The sequence below is a fragment of the Balaenoptera borealis genome (genome assembly GCF_965194805.1).
Source record: "Balaenoptera borealis genome assembly, chromosome: 13".
NCBI classification, from domain to species: Eukaryota; Metazoa; Chordata; class Mammalia; order Artiodactyla; family Balaenopteridae; genus Balaenoptera; species Balaenoptera borealis.
Window position 1 is genome coordinate 59,842,605 of NC_138870.1, and position 18,668 is coordinate 59,861,272.

At 37.8% G+C, this 18,668-nt stretch overlaps 1 protein-coding gene across 9 annotated transcripts in view; it reads right to left on the reverse strand.

Annotated features, from left to right (window-relative positions):
• The window catches only part of LOC309609781 (uncharacterized protein), a 121,055-nt gene that overhangs the window by 50,857 nt on the left and 51,530 nt on the right, over positions 1–18,668 (reverse strand). For 5 of the 9 annotated variants that reach the window (XR_014233565.1, XR_014233566.1, XR_014233568.1 and 2 more), the window contains exon 4: positions 1–12,822. This exon is cut by the window's left edge. The exons of 1 other annotated variant lie outside the window; for it this stretch is intronic. Coding sequence is in view for 2 of the 8 variants with exons in the window: in XM_082351748.1 (XP_082207874.1) it covers positions 12,790–12,822 (33 nt within the window). In the remaining 6 variants the exon portion in view is untranslated. Of the gene's footprint in view, positions 12,823–16,589; positions 17,077–18,668 lie in introns of those variants that run through there. 3 more of the 9 variants (XR_014233570.1, XR_014233567.1, XM_082351745.1) reach the window with 3 other exon arrangements.

Sequence of the window (18,668 nt, forward strand, 5' to 3'; positions counted from 1 at the left end):
ATTTTTAAATGAAAAGAATTCATATTATACATGTCTTTATAAAAGCACATACTGACAATAACATTATTAAACTTGACATAATAAATAATAACCTTCAAGATTTCATAACAAATATATTGTCTAAGAATTTAGGTCTTCTGCTATTTGTCATAATGTTCAATGCTTTCTAGAACAGTACACTGCCTTCTCATGATTTAAGTGATAGTAAATTTAAAACAAAATTTCTTTTTTGACCTGCACATTTTAAAAGTTAAAGCCGACAGAGTTGGTGAAACTCCAAATATATGAATAACAGTTTGTGATATCTTTTCAAGTCTCAATTACAATTGATTTAGTTCATCTATTATGATAAAAATACTCATTATTATTATTTCACAAGTATAAGTTAATAAGGATAAATTATCCATTAAGGAAAGAATGTTTTCTATAACTCTATTTTTAAAAATGGGACAGATTAATCCTATTAGTCTGAGAGGTCACTATGTAATATTGGCCATGCATTCTAGAATACTTTGTGTTTTGTTGGCATAGATGATTAGGAATGTACATAGAGACATCTTTACAGGTCTGTTCAGTCAAAAGCAAGTAATTTTTTTTCTCAGAATTGACTGAAATGATTAGTGATCTACATGCTTTGAGATTTTGTAGTTCATTTGTGCTTTTGGGGAAAGATGAGAAGTATGGCAGGAAAAAACACAAACTTTGGAATCATGTAGAACTGTGGTTCTGGGCAAGTTACTTCATTTTTCTGAGACTCAATTTCCTTATCTATAAAAAGGGGGATAATATTAGGGGCTTTTCAGGTTTCTTGTGGGCATTTACACTGAAAAAGTAATTTATGACATATGATAAACACACAATAAACGTCAGTTACCCACTTTCCAGTTAGGATCTTTTCCAACCCTTTGACTGTGTATCTAATTTAAATGGAAAATTTTCTCTTTAAAATTTAGTATATTTGCATCATATAAAAATCTTTCACCCAACTAATTTTGGAAATGCTAGAAATAGAAAATAATATTAAAAAGAAACAAGGTTACAGTCAGGCATTTTTACAAATACATGCACATATGATAAACTTCAACTTGTATCCAATTCAATGGCATATATTGATTACCATTTCCTTTCTTCAAGCTATTTAGGAAAAAGGCAAAAATCTATCTTGAGGAAAATCTGATGATCCTCAACCATTCTAAGGCCAACAGTGATATGTAGTAAAAAAAAAAAAAAAAAAAAAAAAGACTGGACTAAAAATCAGACAAGGTGGTTTCTAATATTATGAATTCCACTAACTAGTTATGTAACTTTGTACAGTTCATGTGTCTTCTCTGAGTATCAGATTTCTTAACTCTAAAATGGGGCTAACAATATATGCCTTGCCTCTTTTACAAGATTCTTATAAGGATCTAAAGAGAAAAGAGGGGACTTCTCTGGTGGTCCAGTGGTACAGAATCCACCTTACAATGCAAAGGACGCGGGTTCGATCTCTGGTCAGGGAACTAAGATCCCACATGCTGTGGGGCAACTAAGCCCACGCGCCACAACTACTGAGCTCGCGTGCCTCAACTAGAGAGCCTGCACACCACAGTTACAGAGCCCACACGCCCTGGAGCCTGTGCGCCATAACTAGAGAAGAGGTAAAAAACCCACATGCTGCAACTAGACAGAAGGCAGCACGCTGCAACAAAGAGCCCGCACACTGCAAAGAAAAATTCCGCATGCCTCAACGAAGATCCCACATGCTGTAACTAAGACCCAACGCAGCCAAAAATAAATAAAATAAATAAATAAATAATAATAAAAAATAGAGAAAAGAGTGAAAAATGACATCTAATTAGGAACGTACATACCTTTGATTTAATTAAAAAATAAAAGATATCTGGTAATATTGGACAAGAGAAAAAAACGGAGCAGTCACTTTAAATATCAAATAAATTTCCTTTTGAAAAGTCTCTTCTAAAACACAGAAAGGATTTTAAAATATAAATAAATAACCTACACTTTACATCAGCAAACCTTACAGATTTCAGAGTAGAAAATGGAGCCAAGCCCTGGGCAATTCGCAAAGTCCTCTGAAACACAGTGTTTCATCTACAAAATAAAAGGGTTAGAATAAAAATTTCTCCAAAGTTCTTTCCAACTTAAGCTTTCTTATGATTTCATTTAAGGAAGAGCTTTAGTAATTGGAAAATGACCTGACACTTTACATCAGCATAATAAAATCTCTTTGTGAACCAGAAGGCAGGATAAAATAAGTGAGTGAAACAGAACCTGAAATATTAGACTAGTTTAATCAGAATTAGCAATTTTAACGGTTGCAAATCCACAAAACATCTGTGCAATGCTTCTCTCTAAATGAAACAATCTAGGTGAAAGCATTTTGGAAACCATAAGATGCTATGCAAATGTAAAGTATTATTGACATCATCATCTTCTTTACTTGAGCCCATTTCAGCTGCACCAGTCACCCAGGATGGGCATGGAGGGGAGGAAGGAAGAGGAAAGAGGAAGAGGATTTGCTTTTCTTGTGTTCTAGTTTCCCCTTGTTCCCTGAGCATGTATGTCTGTGATATAATACAAGCATTTTTTCCCCAAACATTAAAAGGTAGTTACTTCCTAATACATAAATAGACAAATAGACAGTCAGGTCTTTTTGTGTGTTTAGGCTAAAGAAATAGTTACTTTAATTTCTCATTTCTTGATTTGAGACATTTTTAAACAAAGCAGGTGTTAGGGTATGTATTTTACCACTGTATCCAGTATTTTCCATATACTAGCTTATTTCTTTTCTAAAATAAGCTATCATTTGAATAATTGGAAAGTGCTTTAAAATAAGAATTGCTAGTTATGAGTCACTGCAATGATGTTAGAAAGCTTGACAGTGTTATTTGCATTTGGCCGTGAGAGAAACCGAGGGGATTGAGACAGAGGTAGAGCAAGAACTAGACCTCCCAGGCTGTCTGCAGAATGCCAAACCTCTGGGAAAGAGTAATAGAATCGTAATTTGGAAGATGCCTGAAGATGGACAAACCTAGCTGCCTAGGCACCTAAAAATCCTCAGCAGATAAATCTGTGTCTTCATGACCTGGCTCAAGGGCTTATTGGAAGTTGACTGTTTAAATTAAATGTTAATTTGCAAGAACGTTTTGGGAAATCATTGTGACCAATTACGAACGAGATCATTAAGAAGGAAAGCTGGGCTTAGCATTTGCTTGAAGTCGTATTTTCATCAGAACTCATCTCCCTCCTAAAAGGATGATTGTTAAACAGTGCATCTTGGCCTGGGGATTGGGGTGGAGGTGGAGATTGGAGAGAATCTTGCTTTCCTTTTTTTTTTCTTCTCTAATTTCTAGCTATTATAGACATGGCTAAGCCATTAGTCAAACTCCCTCATGGTAAAAGAGGGATAATGTCAACATTAAAAGCTCCAAAGCAAATAAATAACGTATTTATTTCCCTAAAGTTTTCCTAAAATTACCTGCTCAGCTCAGCTCAGGATAGAGGACTTGCAGCTTGAAATACAAGTCTTTTTCAAACTCAATTTGAGAATCTCTCATGTATCCTCTGATAATTATAAAAGGAAATCAACGGGTGCCATTCAAACGTGCATAATTAAACAGTAATGTTCAGAGCTACTGTGGCCTGGAGAGGCTTGAATGGCATTACCCAGCAAGTGCCATAGTCTGACCCAAATGGGAGAAGGAAGATTAAATTGCTGAGTGGGGGAGGGAGGCTGCTTTCAGTTTTAACTACAATCCAGAAAACTCTCTTCCTGCTATAAGAACATTAATCCTTCACAAATGAGAAGAGATAACAACCAGTTATATGGTAGCATAGAGCATTACACAGTGATTCCTGGGGTAAACAAAAAAAATCTAAGAAACATCAGTGATCAGGACTTTGAAGCAAGAGGTGGACATTCCAACAAAGACTATATAAGAAGAAAAGAGTGAATCGGGGAAGCTAAGAAGTGGACCCAGACTGAATCAAGATAATACATAATACTATCAGAACCCCCTGTATTGTTATGATGGTTTATTGTGCTCCAACTTTACGTATATAGTAGGGTAAAAAAATAATTAATTGTTATCTTAAGAGTGAACTAAAGTTACTCTTAGGGAGGGAACTGTCTTTGGTAAGAAAATAACATGGTAACTCATCTTGGGTGTAGAAGGTGAAGCTTTGCAAACATTTGGAAGCAAACAGCAAAGCAGAGTCAAACTGCTCTGCCCAAGAAGTTTAGGAATTTATGACCCTGCAAACAGTGAGTGGGTAAAGGAAAGGCTTTTAGAGCAGAGGCAGAGAAGGCTAAACTGCATGGTGGGAAACTACAATGAAAAGGGTCCAGTGAGAAACCCTGCAGTGATGCAAGGGAGATCACCAGGAGCCTTTTAAGAACAGAGATGCTAATAATTAATTCTAAGTTGTTTAAGGTTTTCCAGGCTCTGTTATCCCGAACTTTTAATACAGGGATGGGAAGCAGGGTCTAACAGGGAGCAACGCAGTGCAAAACAGTGGAAGCAGGAACTCAGAGCCAGGGGGATTGGATGAAATGTAAATACTTTCTCCCCAGCCTTCCAGCACCCCGAAGAATCTCTGGAGAGATGACGGCAGCTTCCACCTCAAGCATCTGAGTCTCTCTTCTCTGCACAGCAAGTGTGGAGAAAACGCTCCTGGGGTGCTCTCGACCATGGGGGCAGGTTAAGAGTGGGGGTGGGTGGATCATCCCGAGAGAAAATTTTGAAGTGTGTTTCACATTGTTTCTGAAGGAGTCCCCTGTGGGACTGAGCCCTGTTTGTCCAAAGTGGTAATATGCTCATGATCATACTCTTCGGATTTTCTACGTTTCTGGTCTCACTTTCCCCACTCCTATACTTGTGCTTCCTGCCATCACCTCTCAGGGATTACCTGCACCCGAGTTCTTAACTCAGCTTCTGCTTTGGAAGAAAACCAAACTTAGACACCCTCCCACCCTTGTCCCTGACCACACTATTCTAATCCTAGAGGTAGTCACTTATACCAGTTCCTCACCATCCAAAAGTATCCTTTGCACAGTCAAGCATTTAAGTATTATGTATGTGTGTACATTTAGATAGATAGATATATATATATCAATATATATATATAACATACGCTTTTAACAATTTTCAATTATCCAAAATAGAGAGAAAAAAATCCATACCCTACACAACAGTCTAAGACAGCAAATTCTCTTTTATAAAAAGGTACATCTGAACTTGAAAGAGAATAAATCTTATCATACCGTTAGTCACATTTAAAATCAGGCGTAATGCGTGCCACGTAGTCTCAATTGTGTTGCCAAGGAGTGTTCGAGGGCTCACCGTTCACTAGTGGCTTGCCGGCCACTCTACTCATCTTCCATCCGTGCCTTCATATTTTGTTGCACACACATACGCGAAATACGTAGCACACAGGACTTCCTACCAAAATTGTTCTTATATTTGAGGTAATCATTTCAAATAGTTCAAATATTTATTGTCAAAGACTGAAATTTTACATAAAATTGTCTTAAAACCAAGAAGTTTAACAAAATTGGATTTTAATGGTGCTACGTCTTAAAAGTTATTTTAACATTCAAATGGTCTGTTCGCTGTGCTATCCACGTGCCGAACCAGAAAAATTAAATTAGTTCTTTGTAGCTTACTATTCCTTCTGTTAGGACATGTGGTTTTCTCCAACATATGAATGCAACATTTACTATAACACTCAATACTTCTTATTGTTAAATTGGAAGAGATTGGTTTCTTCTGAAGCTAAATTGATCTTACTACTGCTTGCCTAAAGATAAATTTTTCCAAAGGTTTATACTATGATATGCTGTGATGACTTATAAACACACACACACACACACTCATGCATACTGTTTTATATGTACCATGGGAATTCAAAATGGAATGGGTATCACTAGCAATGCAAGGATAACAACTACTGGATTTATCTTTTGTCATTAAGTTTTATAGAAACTATTTACATTCAGTACAATTATATTCAGATGCTTGAGCATCATAGGAACTACTTTTTTCAACTTATAATGAGTCAACATATTTTAAAGGGGGATGTTCAAATTCAGCTATGTTTCCATGGTTTCTTTGCTTCTTTGAGTTCTTGTGAAATACTTTTGTATTTTCAGATGTATCTTCACGTGATTTTTAAATGCCAAGCATACATGAAATAATAGCTGCGTTCAGAAACAAATATTAGGACCTCATTTTAATGTCCTGCCTATTAACAGGCAAATGTTTCAAACTATGTATCATTTTTCCATCCAGATATGCTTTTTGGCCAGTTCCCTACTTAGCAATTTTAGGGGCATCCTTTCTTCACCACCCCACTAATATATGCTGTGCACTGATTTCATCTTCGCCTTCCTTATCAAAACTTGCTCTTGGGAAATGTATCTGGATCTAATTCACTCTTCTATGTAACTTAGTGATATCATTTGTTTCTTGGAAAATTGGGATCCATGGGGGGAAAAATTCTTTTTTGAACATAAAAAGTTTGGAAGCTTGGGGGAAATTTTAAATGTATTTATAATTTTTATTGAATAGTCTCAAGATGGTTTTATAACATGAAATGTTTTTATTTTTCTCTAGTCACTTTTTTCAATCATGTTCTGTCCAGTGTCAGCTCCTTACTCCTTATGGACATCTTGGAAATGTGCCATACCTTCCACTAGAAGTCCAGGTCTGTTTAAGCCTCTCATCTCATATGGGCTTAAATGACATTTGCTAATCTTCCTACCCACTCTTTTTCCTTCTCCCCAGTAGACCAGGCTTGTGGGTGAAAGATCTGCAGTGGCGTGAAAGAATGGTCTGATTCTGGTTACTCCTTCCCTTCTGTATTTCAACATTCAGTTCCTCCGATTTGGGAGGTCGAAAGGAGAAATAGGAGAGGCAAAGATCTTCTGGAGTAATTGGTCACCTGCTCGTGGTGGGGAGGCAACCAAGGTCTTAGTCAGGCTCAGGTCTGGAATCTCTGCTCTGCTGATATAACAGTCTCCATAGAGATTCTGTGCATGGCTCTCTTGGGAAGGATTTCAACTTTCTCTCAGCTTCCTCAGCCCCTGGGGCCCTCAAAGAGGGGCCGCCTGGTCTCCCTTTAGTCTCTCAATTAGTCTATGTGCCAGTGTCCCTCGTCCCTACCCCCCACCGCAGAGTGGTGCATCTCCTGACCTCCTCCCTGGGAGTCTTGGGAACTGGAGTGGGGGACTCTCTCCTCTTCTAAGGCACACCACATCACCATCTGTTACTGCCTCTCTGCTGCCAAGTATTCCGCCAAGTCTTCTCCTTTGTAGAAAATACACTGGCCGTAAAAAGGAACAATTTTTACGTATACCCACAAACTTCAGGGAATGTGCCTCACATTCTCCCAGGAACTCCCCTACCATGCTCTGCGCTGGTCCAATAGCACCAACAGGGTAGGACTGCAGTGAGACACAAGATTCTTCTCTCCCGTCTTAGATCACCTCTCACTGCACTTACAGAGCTCCATAGACCCCTCCCATAATGTCTTTGGGGTGGACAGAACTCTCAGGGCACCCCCAAGATTCTTGCCCCTTCTGTACATGTTTTGTGTAATGCTCTCTTCTTGAGTGGGTAGAACCTGTGAACACGATGGTATATTACTCCTTGAATGGGTTATTAATGAGTTGACTTCAAGTTCATCAAAAGAGAGGTATCTGGGTGGACCTGATCTAATCAGATCAGCACTTAAAAGAAACTGGGCCTTCCCTCCCCAAAGGCAGAGAGATTGGAAGTGTGAGAGGGCCAAGGGCAGGGACCACATGGTATGGGCCTGAGAATGGCCTCTAGAAGCTGAAAGTAGTTCTAGGACGAGAACAGGTAAGCCAGTGGGGACCTCAATCCTACAAGCATACAGAAATGAATTGTGCGGACTTTCTGAGGAAGCTTGAAAGCAAACCTTTCCCTAGTTGAACCTCTAGATGAGGACACAGTCTGGCTGACACCTTGATTTTAATCTCATGAGACTCTGAGCGGAGGACTCAGCTAACCTGTACCCAGGGAAACTGTTAGATAATAAATTCATGTTGTTTGAAGCCATTAAGTTTGTGGCCGTTAAGCCATTTGTTATGCAGTAATAGAAAACTAGTATACCCTCTCTCTTCCCTGTCTGTTCCTCTCATTTCATCTTAAGGTGGGCGTCAGTGCTGGCATGATATCTAGGAGGTAGCAGGGCCAGTTAACAATCTCACAGCAAGCCTAGAAATATCTGGTTTAATTTCTTGATGACTCTCTTCAGAATGGAGAAATGTGGGATTATTGATACTTCTTTATCCTTAGGTAGGATCCTTACAATCCCAGAGCATCAAAATATTAAATATACACAAATGTCTTGTTATATATGAACGACTGGATATTTTAGTAGCTTTCTTATACTGTCCAGTTCTAACTAGAACGTTTGTGTTTGTGTGTGTGTGTGTGAAAGAGAGAGCGGGAGTGGGGTTTGGCTTATTCACAAAATTAATACATGATAAATATCTTTTCCATTACAAAGTACCATACCTTCAGGCATTAAAATGTTGCAGCATTCATTCAACCTTTGTTGAGAAACCCCTGTGTCCAGTCTTTGAATTTGCCCTTAAATATCTATAACTGGTGACAAATTGAGCCTCAAGTAGCTGAAACTCAAGGCATCTATTCATTCAACAAATATATATTGAGCGTCCAGGAGATAAAACCTGGATAAGGGATAGACCTCATCTTCTAGGAGTTTAGCATACTGGAGATGGTCAAATACATAAACAAATATTCCAAATACAACGACAGATGTGGGCACACCATCAGCGTCTGGCAGTGTAAGGATTACTTTGTAGGGGACTGTGTCTAAGCCAGGCAGGGTATGCAAAATTCTGTGTATGTGCATTTATGAGAAAAGAGTCCATTACTTTATATTTTTCTAACAAATCCATGTCCAGGTTTACAAAGGAGAGTGCCCTAAGCAGAGAGAATAAGATATGCAGAGACAAAGAGATGACAATATATTGCCTGGTCCAGTACAGGTTGACATAATTACCTCACAGGGTATGTACAGGGCATTCTGGCGATTTTTTACTGTTACTGCTCTGGGAGAAGTTCATAAATATGTAAAAACAATAAAATCCTGAGATGAGAGCCAAGCAAAAGATTTTCTAAGCACGGTTTTCTTTTTTTTCTTTTTTCTTTCTTTTGGCCGCGCTGCACGGCTTGCAGGATCTTAGTTCCCTGACCAGGGCTTGAACCTGGGCCCTGGCAGTAAAAACACTGCCAGGGAAGTCCTGCAAGGTTTTCTAAGTTTAGAATGAGCAGTATCACATGGGCAAAAAGACCACTCACTTTCAGAAAAGCAAGAGACAAATAAAAGCAGCTTTCCTAGTACAAATTTTGCTCCATCGAACCAGGTTTTAACCATTAGAATCTTCTTTTGATGTGTCACTTTATCTTAATTTTAATTTCATTAAATTTTGAAAACTGGACTGGTGCCCAACTTGAAAGATAATTTGTTACCTTTTCATATTTTCATTTTTTATTTGTTGATTGGATGCAAATTTTTATTGCAGAAAATAAAGGAATCTGAAACAGGAGAGGTCAAGAGGGAGAGATTCAGTCTGTTCAAACGTGTTACAAGTGTTTTGTAACATACTTGCAGAGCCCCAAACTGCATTACTGGACCAAGTCTCTGAAGACAAATGGCATTCTACAGCAAGGTAAATTTCCACCATTCACTCCAAAAGGTGCTGCTTGTTTTACAATCCTGATGCTATAGCAATGTTATCATCAGTGATAGTTTTGTATTCGATTCCAATTACTACTTTCTAGATTCAAGTCATTTGTAATAGCATGATTTTGTCTAATGAAACAGCAGTTGAAAAATTTTAAAGTTCCTCTGCTTTATTTCTAAGCCCCTTCTTCGCTTATAGTAGATATATTCCTAAGAGCCCAGTGAAATAATCTAATATCACATATATTTCTATATCAACAGCTTTCCTATTGCATAAAAACATTTGATTTCATTGGAAACAAAGACCAAAAAGCAATGTGAGCACCTTATGTTAGATATTTGATTTATCATCCTTAAAATACTGTAATTATATAATTATAAAATTATATACTATAATTATAATCAAAGAAGTTATAATTAAATAGTATAATTATATTATTAAATTACAAATTATAATTTATTATATATTATAGAATATGCATATTATGCATAATATTATGCATATTAATACATCAATATTATAATGAAAATTCCTAAAATTATTAACCTTTTCAGAGATTATTTTCTTTTAATAGTGATCACAGCTTCAAAATGAAGTTAATAAATATGGAATATGAGGCATGAACCAACTTTTTAAAAAAATCAGCCTTCTTAAAGCCCTTGAAATATCCTCACTCATGTGATGCCTACTCCATGGGTGGATAAGACTATCTGCATGATCAACAGGCCAGTTTCCCGAACCTTCCCAAGTAAGTGTCTGCTGCTCGTCTGCATGATCGATCAGAGAAATTCCATAAACCACGTGACTTTATATATATTTGCATGTAGATCTGAAATGAGCAACCCCAGCATAGCGCTCAGAAATGCCCCATAGCTACATAACCAGGATTTTCAAAGTCATGGCTCATCTCACTAGTCTGATTCTATTTCATCAAGTTTCCAGGCCTGATTAGGACCTAACTGTGACACTACTGTTTCCTCCCAACCATCCCATTCTCACATTACAGGAGCGCTTTGATAGGGCTGCTCTGATTCTAACGTTGTTCCCCATTCTAATATCTCATTTACTCATGTAAAGAATTCACTGATCTGGGTCAATATTATGTCAGATCTCGACCTTCTTCCACACCTCAATCTCAAGACAGTTCCCTTTCCTGTGGAGAATACTGACCTTGCTGTCCGTTGGAATAAACAGTGGTGGTACAATGTTGGGCTAATTTTATACATTTCATGAAATGCCTTCTACTGGCTAGAGATTTTGTTGTTCATGGACTTAAATATCAGTGTACAGAGACTTTTATCCCTTTCTCTTTCCTAAATTTTGTGCTTTTTGAACCAGAAAAACTCCTAGATATAGCCTGTGAAGAAAAATTCGAATCACCAAGCCAGCCAGTTTTTATTTGCAGTATTCTGTAACTCAGAGGCCCCTGCTGTGCACCTCTCAGAATACTGCTGATCTCTATTTGAGAGGAAAGGTTGTTAATGTTTTTGTGTGGAGTGTCCCAAAGCACTTATTTTTATGGAAGGAGTGAGCCACACAAAGTTACTGTATTGCAGAGTTATTGTGACGATCTCATAAGATAATATATACAAAGTGCTTAACACCGTGCATGGTGTGTAGCAGGTGCTCAATAAATAGATGCTGACTAATTAAGTCTTAGCCGGGTTGGCCAGGCAAAGGTCTGTCTCATGATGTCTGTTTCCTCTGTGACAAGCTAAGGGTATCTTAGTTCTTCATCACAGGAAGACTTCAGTATATTTTGCACACTGGTCACTCTTTCCTTATATTCAGTTTTTAAAAGCTATCGAGATACAACTGATGTACAATAAACTGCACATAAAGTATAGAATTCGTTTAATTTTAACATATGTATATACCTGTGAAACCATCTCCACAGTCAAGATTATGAAAAATTCATTATCTCCAAAATTATCTCTTGCCCCTTGGTAATCCACCCCTTTCTACCCTGCCTCCTTCCCTCAGTAATTATTGATCTGCTTTATGTCCCTATAAGTAATAGTTTACATTTTTTTAAGACATTTACATGAATGGTCTCTAGACGCAGAGGGCCTCAGTCCTACAAATGAAAGGAACTAAATTCTACCAAAAATTGCAGGAGCTTGGAAGAGGACCCAAGCCTCAGATGGGATTGTAACCCTGGGCAACACCTTCATTATAGCCTGTGAGACACTGAGGAGAGAACCCAGCGATGCTGTGCTCAGATGTCTGACCGACAGAAGCTCCGAGATAATAAATGTGTATTGTTTTAGGCTGCTAAGTTTCTGGTAGTTTGTTATGCAGCTATAGAAAACTAATGCACCGCCACAACAGGAACTCTAGTCAGGCTACCATTTCTGAATATTTTAAACTGTTCCATTATGTTCTAATGAGAAGTTTTCCACCAAAGGGTCTAATACCATTGTTATGGTAGCCTTCCTCAACTGCAGCTAAAAATGTTAACTGCAAATTCCATTGACAATGGCATCGGTCTGCCAAGATACTGCAGCTGCCTTTTTACTGTTCACAGGCTCTCTCCAGTGCATTTGATCATTCTGATGACTGATCACATCTCTGCATATGTTAGTCAAAGAGAGATGAACTGGAAAGCATTTTTTTTGAAGGTTGGCACTAGGACTAAAAGAATGATGGGTGTCAGAACTCTTTCTTTGAATCTCCTTTTCCTCTTTTGTTCCCTCACTCTTAGATCCAAATGAAGTTGAAAATACAACGCAAAGCCAAAAAGCGTCCATAAGATACACTTGACAGTTCTGACTGACATTTCCCACTGCAGGTGAATTCGGTATTTCTACATGCCTGCTCTTCTGGGAGAGCAAGGCCATGAATACCTGCTCTCAGGCTGGTCTAGAGAAAAATGTTCTAAGATTGTGTCACTGGTGTACATACTGCTAGAATGCAGCCATTCTGATAGTTTCACATATACATTTTAAAATTCTGTACAATGTTTTGATGACAGGAAGAGACTTTAGACACAACTGACCTGAGTTCTACACCTGCATCTCCCAGTTCCTTGCCATTCACTTCTGTGTAAGTCAGCTAACTGCTCTGAGCACCAGAGTATTTATCTGTAAAACAGAGATGAGATATACCATCAAATGTAATTGTGAAGTTCAAGTGAGATCATGTATGGCATGAATTTAATGATGACTGGCATAGGGCTATTAATGTTATTAATATTAATGTATTAATATATAAATATATTAATAGTGAAGAGTCTCAGGCTAATTTTAAAACTTGCATATTAGTAAACTCATGTTAATAAGTACCATTTATTAACCACCTATCTATTATAAGCAAAGTTTAGAGCAAGAGAAAGGGGAAATTCTAGGTTAGAGTAGTATTTCTCAATCATAGCTCCTTTTTTAAAGAAAAATGTTCGGGTGTACCTGTTTGTTAATGTGAACAATTTTTATTTTAACACCACACACACACACACACACACACACCTGTACCATTTCTTATGAAGTGTATTACAGATGATAGATTTATTGATTTGTTCATTCCACATGACCACAATAATAATAATTACGATTTGACTGTTAGGCACCATCCTATGCAATTTTAATGTCATCCCATTTAACCATCTACAGCCCTAGTAAGTTCAATTATTATCCCTAACTGTCCAATTAGAAATACAGGGGAAAAAAGCTCAGGAAAAAGAACAGAGTTAGAGATATATATTGAGAACTGATAGTTAAAATTAAGATCATGAATATGAAACTTGAAGAGTTAAGAAAACTGACATCTGCTCCGCCACATATAAGGGATTTACTAAGACGTATATACCAGAGCACGGTTTGAACCACAGTCTCTCTGCCCCCAGGATTGTACACTTTCCAATACTTTGTATTAAAATTGAATCAGAAGTCAGGTCTGGTTTTATTCATAGTGGAATTAATAAGCTCCAGTGTTTGAACACCACCATTTAATCCATGCTGTGAAAAATCTGAAACAGTCTAAAGAATAGTTGGGACACCTAATGTATGCCCTTGTTAGGTCTAGGGGGAAATTACCACTGCAGTCAAGGAGATGTGAATCTAGATTTAGATGCTCTGTTCTTTTTATCTGGGTGGATTCAGTGAAAGACCATTGTAGAAAGCAAAGACAAGAAGAGGGCTGTTTCTAGAAAGCAAGTCTAGAAAGGAAGATTAAAAAAATAAATGCTTATTTGGGAGACACTCCTTTGGTTTCCGTAGTTTCCAACATTTTTGTTCACAGATGTCCTATTAGTTTCGTGGTCTATGGAAATGTTATAAAATCTTCAAGACCAAGAAATGCATGTTGATCTTTCCAGGAGGTTAATTACTTTGCCAAACAAAATAGAAGTTCTTCAAAAATACTCTGCCACTTTGGAACCCATGAGCGCCAATTAAGTTCATGCTTGTTTATTTCCTTCTAAGAAGGGAAAGGAGAGAACAGTTATTGAGTGATAAAACGAAAGTCACCCAATGTCTGTAAAGCAGATGAACAGCAATGCCAACATCATCCAAACATTCTTAGTTGGGTTCATGGCTGCTCAGTTAAAGATCTCATTTTCTAGCCTTCCTTACAGTGAGGTGTGGTCATGTGATTAAGTTCTGGCTAATGTAATAGGAGCATAAGTGATACAAAACTCTCAAGTCATGTGTTTAAGAGAAAGAAGGTACTTTCCCTCTCTTAGTTCCTGCTTTGCAGCAGCTATCACATAAGTGTGATGACTAAAGCTCAAGAAATCATCTTCAACCACAAAGTGAAAGTTGTCTCACAGCTGCCTTCCCTGCTCTGGACCGCTTTCATCTGGGCTACCATGGAAGACAGAAATAGGCTTATCTTGTTTAAACTACTGTTATTTTGGCATTCCGTAATAGCAACTGTGTCTATAGCCTAATTAATTTAGAATCTGATACTAGAATTGGAGTTGCCACAACAGAATCTAATACATGTGACCTTGACCTTAAGAGGTAGGCAGCGGGCAGATGGGACAGAGACATTAGAAGCTGGAAAGTCGGTGACTCTTACTATTTCTTGGAAATACGTTTAAGAAAACTGTTACCTCCGATGCCTTGGAAGACAGAACACATTCGAGCATGGCCTGTGAGTCTAGGAACTTGTTGGAAAAACTCAGAATGCTGGTGTATATTGGCTGCATTTTGAGACTTTTAGGAAAGACCTAGAAAAAACACCTAGAACATTTCTAGAACATTTGCGAGCGTAGATTGAACGGAATACATTTAAGGAAGTTTTTCTCTGCATGTAAACTTCAATCTAAATGGACAAAGAGTCCAGTAATTTAGAAACGTGGATCATTGAAAAAGTTCATTACTTCTACATCCAAAACTGAAACAGAGCTAAGAGGTGGTTCTAAAGATGAAGACTCAGCATGACCTAAGACTGTGCCTCCAAGCCCTCTCTCTCAAGCATCTCCCCATAAGTCAGTGAGTCCAGTTCACAAGCAATGATCTTGTTAATGTTAGAGGCTTCCCAATTAACCCTGTTGTTCTGGATACCCTCAAGCAGGCATTAATAACATGGGGAGAATGGGCAAAGGAACAAGTCCAGTTAATAAAAGGTCTTCAGATGTAAGTCTGACTAGAGAGTATCTTTGGCTACTTGTTTGTGAAATCTGCCTGAAGCCAACAGACTATAAGAATACTAAGATTTTGAGGAAAATATATTGCTAAAGAAGCCATACATATAGTGTGAAAAAGCCTGTGTTAGCTCAACCTATAAAGCAACCCCTGAGAATATTTCCCAAGAGCAACATATGGTCTCCTGCTTACCTAAAGTTACTATGGAGGATCACAGACACGGAAGAGTGTCCCAGAGGGCAAATCCAGGGACCACAGAGCACAGAGGAGGAAGAATTTCCTCAGAGAGAATAAGAGGTTTCCAAATGAACCAACCAAGGACTAACCAAGCTGCCAGACATGGAGGTTCTGCAATGTCCTCCTCAGCAAGATTTCATGATTGCTAAAAGCCAGTGACTGCCCTAGGGCTTCCCATTCTTCCCTGCTTTGACTGAGCATTTTTACTGTGGATATCCTGTCCTTCCTCCATGATTTTTATTGAGTTTGGGTGCAGAACTCTCAAAGACAGGGCCAAGGGCTGGGCCATTCTTGACCTGGTCAAAGGGCCACACTGGCCATAACCTAGAAGGGTACAGACCATACTAAGGAGACAATATGTCTGCTCTGGGCTGCATGCTCTTAAAGAATTCCCTGAGAGAGAAATAAATTTTATATTGTTTATACCACTGGTGTTCTGGGTCTTTATTATAATAGCTATACCTATATCTTAACTCTGATGTCTTTAGGCAATATTTACCTAGATTTCACTGCCATACAATACTACACAAAGAAGGATCTGAATCTTTTCTCCTAAATCTTCATCCTCTTTATAAGATATCTCCATGGTATGTTTCTGCCATGACTGTGGATAACTGTATTCTTCCATCCAGCTGCTTACATGTATGGTTAACATCAACTACATGAATTTTCTTTTTGGCCTCTGCCTCTAATGTCGTTTTCTTACTGGTTAGGCCTGAACATTGTTGACAAAATGACAGGATTCCATTCAAGCTTGATCTAAACAACAATGACAAAATCAATATGTGTCTCAAAAAACAGTAAAAAAAAAAAACCATAATCCTGGGTGCTTCCTGTGGTTAGGATGCTTTTCTCACTTTTAAAACAATTTAAACACTTTTCTCTAAATATAATTTTTTCAGCACTTTGTTTAGTCTATTTATGAATGAATAGGCCAATGTATATACCTGTACTTAACACACTTCTTAGTATACATATGTTTCCAATTCCAAGCACTGGTCTTCATAGACGATGTGGATATTACAGTATCAGAATGTCATATAATTTTTTTTTTTAATAAGAATTCGCTTTTTTTTTTTAAGATGTTTTCTGGCTTTATTTATTTATTTATTTATTTTTGGCTGTGTTGGGTCTTCGTTTCTGTGCGAGGGCTTTCTCTAGTTGCGGCAAGCTGGGGCCACTCTTCATCGTGGTGTGCGGGCCTCTCACTATCGCGGCCTCTCTTGTTGCGGAGCACAGGCTCCAGACGCGCAGGCTCAGTAGTTGTGGCTCACGGGCCCAGTTGCTCTGCGGCATGTGGGATCTTCCCAGACCAGGGCTTGAACCCGTGTCCCCTGCATTGGCAGGCAGCTTCTCAACCACTGCGCCACCAGGGAAGCCCAGGATGTCATATAATTTAATTATCATCCTTTAGTGAAAATAAGTGGCACTTATTCATTTATACTTTCTTACCTAATGACTGCAGGGACCACATCCTGAAATCTTCAGACATCCGTCTTCAAAAGTTTATTGATCCTAAAAGAGATAAAACCTATGGCCTTGGCTTCTCTGGATTTGAAGTAATTGAAGAAAGGGGAAGGTATTGTGTTCCTTCAACAGGTCAGACACTGTATCATATTCTTTCTTTTAATTTTCTTATTTAATAATCTAAACCACTTTTTGAGGTAAGCATAACAGGTAGGGAAGTCAGACTACAAACTGGAGAGGACAAGAAACACAAATTTCTAATTCATTCATAGCTAAACGTAATTTGTACTTTAGGCCCCCATTCTGTGAAGTGAAAGCAACTCAGTCTCATCCACGTTAAGGATTCTGACCTTAATTCTTCCCAGAGCTGGCATCTAAATCGGGAAGACTTTATGAGTGTCATGGTAAGAGGGACATATTAGGGGAGCATCTAATCCTCAGTTTTCATCTTACAGCCACTCTGATATTACCTAAGACAGATACTTTCTTCAGGCTCTAGATCTTTGTTATCCAATGTGGTATTGACCACATGAAATTGGCTGGTCAGAATTGAAATGGGTTATAAGTATGAAATACACACAGAATTTCAAAGACTTAGTACCCAAAAAAGCCCCTCGTTTATAATATGCAATTGACTGTATGTTGAAATGATAACATTTTGGATATATTTGGCTAAATAAAATATATTATTAAAATTAATTTCTCTTGTTTATTTTCACTTTTTAAATAAGGCTACTAAGAATTTTAAGATTGCATATGAAGACTGCACTATTTCTATTGTTCAGTGCTGCTTTGGTTAAGCAAAGTCATTTCCACTGTTACTTTGCAGACCAGTGGACCTACTGTTATGAGAAATTTAACTGAGTTTACTCTGACTCAATTCACACAGTATTGCTTAGATATTCTCAGATACAAAGTCTTACATAAGCCTATATCATTTTCTCTAAAAATTAAAATCATTTTCATTCGAGGGTCATCTATAAAGTTTTATTCAACAGGGCTCTGACAGACACTCATGAACTCATACTTTGTTACTTAAAAATGAAAATCCATGCTCTGTTCCTGACCATCAGGAAAACATCAATTTGTGTCACAAATGAATAAGGACTTCCCATAAATTAAAAAAAAAATGTTTGGGGATCTCTCTGAGAGGTGTACAAATGTGATACTATTACAAGATTAGTTGCTACTTGAACTATTTAATTTTCAAAGGGAAAAATTACTCAAAGTCCCTTAAGCAGGGCTTTGTAGAAGTTTATAAAATGCTTTAAATTGCTAGGCATACCTGACTCAAAAAGAAACCAAAATTGTGGTTAACAAAGTCACTAATTATTATTATTTTCATTATCATTATTATTACTATTATTTAAGAACACTTAAAATGAGATCTATCCTCTTAGGCAATTTTTACTGGTTAATAATGATGTACAATGCTGTATAATGCTGCACAGCTGATCTCTAGAACTTATTCATCTTGCACAAGTAAAATTTATACCCATTGAATAACAACTCCCCATTTCCTCCTTCTCCCAGATGCTGGCAAACACCATTCTCCTCTCTGTTTCTTTGACTATTTTATATACTTCATATAAGTGGAAGCATGGAGGATTGGCCCTTCTGTGACTGATTTGTTTCACTTT